The sequence below is a fragment of the Helianthus annuus genome, chromosome 7, assembly GCF_002127325.2.
Source record: "Helianthus annuus cultivar XRQ/B chromosome 7, HanXRQr2.0-SUNRISE, whole genome shotgun sequence".
Taxonomy (NCBI): domain Eukaryota; kingdom Viridiplantae; phylum Streptophyta; class Magnoliopsida; order Asterales; family Asteraceae; genus Helianthus; species Helianthus annuus.
The window spans coordinates 100,864,271-100,870,404 of NC_035439.2; the positions used below are offsets into that span (position 1 = coordinate 100,864,271).

The 6,134-nt window shown below is 35.1% G+C and overlaps 1 protein-coding gene across 1 annotated transcript; it reads left to right on the forward strand.

Moving 5' to 3' along the window:
* Positions 1-649: 649 nt before the first annotated feature.
* Positions 650-2,667, forward strand: LOC110869045 (transcription factor bHLH18). The gene is made up of 5 exons (XM_022118343.2): positions 650-746; positions 941-1,003; positions 1,108-1,575; positions 1,885-2,271; positions 2,388-2,667. The coding sequence occupies exons 2-5, from the start codon at positions 971-973 to the stop codon at positions 2,448-2,450; spliced, it is 951 nt and encodes a 316-aa protein (XP_021974035.1). The 5' UTR covers positions 650-746; positions 941-970; the 3' UTR covers positions 2,451-2,667.
* Positions 2,668-6,134: the final 3,467 nt, after the last annotated feature.

Genomic DNA, 6,134 nt, shown 5'->3' on the forward strand with positions numbered 1-6,134 from the left:
TTCACTTATTTACCGGGGTGTTTCGTACCGAATTTACATCTGGAAATGGTAATACCGGTATAACCGGCCGGTATTTACCGGTTTTTAAAACATTGATTGAAATGCAATTTCAAGAAAATGATGAATCTGAAGTTAATAGATACCGTGTTTTTTAATTGCGCGTTAATTTAAAAAAATAAAATTCTTATAATATAGGTACCATACATTATGGTAATTGTTTATTGAGTCTAGCTAGTTCCTAATGTTCCCTCAATAAAAAAATTTAAAAAATGTATCGTACAATTTTATATATCAACCAACAAACAGTTTAAAGGTTTTTCAGTTAATTCAAATCTCTCGCTGTCAGCCTAACCGAATGACTAATATATATGATTATTACTTTAATTTATGGGTTGCTTTCGCCAGTATTTATGACTAACGTACAGCCTAAATAAACAAAAGGAATTATACGGTTTACTAGAAGACTTTAGACAACAGTGTGCTGTATTTATTCATTAATTATTTCCCATGCATGAATCATAAAATGAAAGATAAAATAAAAAAATAGGGAAATGTGATTTAACTAGAGAATCAATTCCAGACGGAAATACTTTTCTATCACGTGTCTCAGCTGAATAGTAAACACTATTCAAGTCCCCATGAATTAACTACCTACAAACACTATAAATATTTATTCTCTGGTTTATACTCGACAATCATAGATATTCCAAACAAAAGCTGATAAAAGTTGTCTTTCAGTTTCAAAGGTAATTCATTGTCGCTACTACTTTTATTTCATCTCGGTTCACGGTGAAGGCGGATTTATTGTTTTCATGATTTTGGCTTCAAATCATGAACATGTCTATCATAATTATGTTATCTTGATTTGAAAACTTATGTTCGATATCATGTGGTGTATGGTATATATATCTAATTAAAAGTGGTCTATAAATACTTACAGCCTAAATTTGAAGTGACACATATTAAAGCTATGGATATGCCTACATCTTGGCTACCGGAACTGGTAAGTAAAAGCTACTAACTGTACACATGCATAATATTATATATACTTATGATTTATTTATCCACATATTTTGTTTAAGTTTGTTTGTTGAATCCATATTTTAGGAAATGCAAGATCAAGGCTTCATGAATCAATATCAGATGAACAAACCTTATCATAATCTAATGGAGGATTTTAGTGTTGATTCATTCTCATCAGATAGCTACACAGAAACCCCATCTTTTATTGATCAATCTTTTCATACTCATAAGTACCTTGAAGAACCAGCCCATGTCAAACAACCATTTAATTACAAGAAGTCCGATAGTATTAGCAAGAAATTACATACAACTACAAAACATAAGTCAAAGCTAGTTTCTGATACTCCTAACACTTTCACTATATCATTTGGAGATGTAGAGCCTAAGGACGAGTTCCTTTCATTTTGTGACTCCTATGGTATGAAAAATGTTCCGATGGCTACCAGGAATCCGATTCAGGTTCAAGATCATGTGTTGGCTGAGAGGAAAAGAAGAGAAAAGTTGGCTCAGCGGTTTATTTCTTTATCTACACTCATTCCAGACCTGAAAAAGGTACTAACGCCGACTTCCTCGCATAAACCCTAGAAAATAATTAATTAATTAGGGGTCGGCTAAATGTACCCTACACTATGTATTTTCCATTTTACTTTTCCAAAAAACATCAAATAAAGGAGATCTTCTTTGTCTTTTATAGAATAAAAAAATAGAATATTAGTGATTTCACAACTTAAAAAAAACTTACGACAAGTAAAAATAAAGGGGTAGTGAAAGTTTAGCACAAACCTTAAATTAATTTAATGATCTAAGGGGGAAATATTTGGATGTAGTTTGTTAATGATCTAACTAACCCTTTGATGGTAGATGGATAAGGCAACTGTGTTAGAAGACGCGGCTAATTATATCCAAGAACTTAAAAATCGTGTGAAGGAACTTGAGGGATCATCCGGCACAATGAGAAATAACATGCAAGACTCGGCCATAACGGGTAAGAGATCTAGGCTTAGTAATAGTGCTGATGATGGCTCGTGTTCATATGAAGCAAACTTTGAAGACAGTAGCAGCTCTTGCAATCCGGAGATCGAGGTGCGTACATCCGAATGCAGTCTACTTGTAGAAATCTACAGCCGGAAAAACGGCATATCATTAGTGAAAGTGCTAAGCGAGATGCAAAAAGTTGGTTTATCTGTTATTAGTTGCAGCACCCTGCCATTTGCTGATACCACTCTTCTTGTTACTATTATTGCTCAGGTTAACATCCATCTTGAATTCTTGAATTATCTAATGGGTTTCTTTGATAAAAAATATATATAAAGTCCGTACAGGAACATGGTTGTCCTGATTAATTTTTTTCTCGATTTCTGCAGAAGAATGATGACTTTGTTATGACATCTCCGGATCTTGTGAAGAACCTGCAACTAGTTGTTTAAATCACTAACTGAAGCACAACTCAAAGTTCAATATTTCCATGCATCTATTTTCTATTTGCCCTATGAAGAGCCTGTTGTACTAAAGGAAGAGCTGATAAGAAGATTATGAGAAACAAAAGTTGAAATTTGAATTAAATAATTTAGATTGATTTTTTATGTTTATTTGAATAAAGTTTGAGTGGTGTTATGATTAAAATTAGGTTAACTAGTATAACTATAAGGTCAGTGTAACATTTGTTGTGCAAGTTAAATGAACATTTATAAAAGGGTCGTTTACCGGGGTGGTAACCAAAAATTCTGTTTTGGTCCTTGTCGATCGATAGCCCAGACCAACATTGGTATCAAGGGGAAGAATCAGAGACGAACCGTGTGATCAATTAATATAAGTCTGGTGAGAGATCCGACCAACATGTTGTGTCAATGTTTGAGGATTATGTCCTCAAACTATACAATATGGGTAATCAACATTCAAGCTATTGCGGATGCCTAATGTTTTAGGAGACCAAGGAACCCGTTGACGTGCTGGCCATGGAAGCAAAAAAAAAGTAAGATGGCTCGTGTCAATTTCTTCTAAACAATATAGGAAGAAATATTTTTATAATTGGCAAAGCAAAAGGAGGCCCAGAATATTGGAGACGTTAATCTTTTTGTACTTCATTGAGTGCAAAAGCCTCTTTTGAGGCATTGTAGATGAAGGATGGGGAAACCATCGATGCTTTTGTCGGAAGATAAGCACGCTGGTAACAAAGGGCAATTGGCTCGAGTATACCATTGAAGAAGCTACATTGGTATGAAAATTGCTTAATGTTGTTCCAAACAAATTTTAACTTTTGGCGTTGAGTGATCAACGTCAAACATTGAGTCCATGTCTTTTGAAGGACCATTGTAAGCTAAAAGAGAGTATAAAGAGAGGATTGATACAAGGGAACAAGTAATCAGACTAGAGAATAATTAACTAGTAAGTACCTAAGCCAAGTGGCATGCTTGCAACAAATGTGGAAACAAGGAGCACCAGTATGACAGTCACGGTCGTAGCTCGTAACACATGTGGTTTGCTAAACAACTCATAACTCACATTAGTTCATATTCTCTAAGTAGATGAATTAACATTGAGGACCTAATTGGCACATAAAATATGTAGATTTGTTATGTAACTATGTCACGAGGAAATGTTCAACAAGTTATAAGAAATTTAGGTGTCTAAACGTGGGTGGTTAGATTATCAGAATGTTTTTAAACCCAAATATGAAAGGAAAGGACCATTATCTACCTCATATGCCTAAGTTGTGACACCTCGTATTTTTGTATACAAGTACATATGTATATATGATATTTTCGCGTATTTCTCTTTTGTAAAATCAACTATTGATAAGTTGAGGGACTGATATTGTAAAATCAAATTTTGCACCTTATAGATTGTAATGTTCCTCTCTCACGATCCGTAATGCCACCGGTTATCGACTACCTAGTTAATCCAGAAACGAATAGCACTCACCCATCGTTTTGGGCTTACGGACCATAAAGGGCCCATCTTGTGGTTCGTAATCGAGCTCTAGTAGCTCTGTGAAGTGGAGGCAACTATGGGTGCCATGTTTTCCAAATCTCACTCCGCTATGGGCTTGAATGCGTGACTTCCACATACTTCGTTATAACTTAAGCTTTAATCCGAGTTATTCAAGTTGTTCCCTTAGTGTTTCGTTTTGATAAAAAAAACAATATCAAGCTAAGCTACTGACATTCATTGATATCATTCTCAGTTGGTAAGTTCAACTTTAACTCGTAAATTCATTTTCTTTAAGTTTTTTTTTTAGGGTGTTATGGCACTGGTGTTATCATAAAGAAATATTACCATTTGAGGTTCTAAACTAATTAGAATTTCACATAAGGACGCCCACAATTGTTTACTATGATGTATACAAATTGATTGAAACGAACAATGACTATTTTGATAAATTTTGGGTAATCAATTGTAAGACTCATCCATTATAATCCCTAATATAAGTGTTCTTAATGAAACCCAAAATATTTTGATTATGGACCGTAAAACCTATCCATCACGATCAGTAATCTATTTTTTTCTTTGTCAATCCCTAATATTTAGCTCACGGACTGTAAGACAAGTACATTATGGTCCATAATGAGTCTGAATTAGAGTGCAACCCTAATATTGAGTTACGGACTAGATCCCACTTTATGGTACGTAATGTGACAACCCGTACTTTCCGAGGTTAGCGTCGTCTACTGATTCATAGCTTGGTTATATTTCTCCATGTTTCACGTTGCATGATCTAATATATTTATACGTGTAACGAATTTGCAAATATGTAATACTTGTTTCTCGTAGTTGATCTGATATATTTATATCCGAACTCGCAATATTTAGTTACGCATCGAGTTGTTCGTAGTCTAAACCTGTATGACGAAACCCGACCTAAACACCCACTACCAAACCAAACCCGAACCTTAACTTGTAGGTGTGGCCCAAATTGATTAATCCCAAACCGCCACCTCTTATCCCTCTAACTTACTTTCGGCCCAAGTGCCCAAGCCCAAACCTTAAACATTAAACCACCCCACACACCACCCTCTTTGGCCCAAAATGATGTGCAGCCCAAATGACCCCAAACCGCCCCAACCCATGTCCCTTATATTACATTACGTATGTATGTATGTATGTATGTATGTATGTATGTATGTATGTATGTATGTATGTATGCATGTTATCCGCCAAGAACCCCTAAACCTAAATTACGATCGCAAGAACTCCTCCCCTACCTCTCTACAGTCAACGAAGAACAGGAAGATACGAGACTAAAGTCTATTCGGTTCACATCTCTAGTGATCCATATCTCTTTTTCATTAATTCAGTAATCCTTGTATGTATTAGTTTTGATTCTTGTTAGATGCCTAATCATGGCTATATTTACTCAATGTTCTTGATGTTGTGTGGATACTTGTAGTCTATGTTGCTAGGGATCATTTTGCGAGATGATTGAATTGTGTATGTTTTACGTAAGTATTTAGGTCATGAGAAAAATCCAAAAGCATTCCTGAACTAAATGACATGTCATATCATATTAAAATATCATAATTTTTCCAGTCCGTTTAGTATTTTAAATAAATTCTATAAAACTGCTTAAAGTTTGATGTGAAACTGAAACATGAAGAAAGTGATTTTTAAATATTTTAAGAGTACATATGTGATACTGTAAGGTGTCAGTGATTGTTTAAACATCAGCGAATGTCAATGAATGTGTTACATGTAATGATATGATCACATGCACCAACTTACACGAACGACTGATTAGATGTCAAATGTGATAGCATGGCTATGTGCTAGAATACGTGTAGGATTACGTGAATCTAAACTAACTAAAATGATAAACATACTAGGATGAGGTTGACCACTCCTATTACCTTTCACATTTTTTTCTGTCGTGCAAACTAAGGTTGACCACTCATATTACCTTTCACATTTTCTAAAAGCATGTGTCCCTGGGTTAGGACAACACTTTTTACGGTAGCCCTAGTTGGGGCTACGCGCATGTTCCTAATTTGGAACTACAAACATACTATCCACCGGAGGTGGAGTAGTACACTTAAGTAAACGAACACTCTATCTGGAAGTCCCTACAGTTTTACCAATTAGTATGTCGGGTTGGTAGGCGGGGTATTAGTTGATAG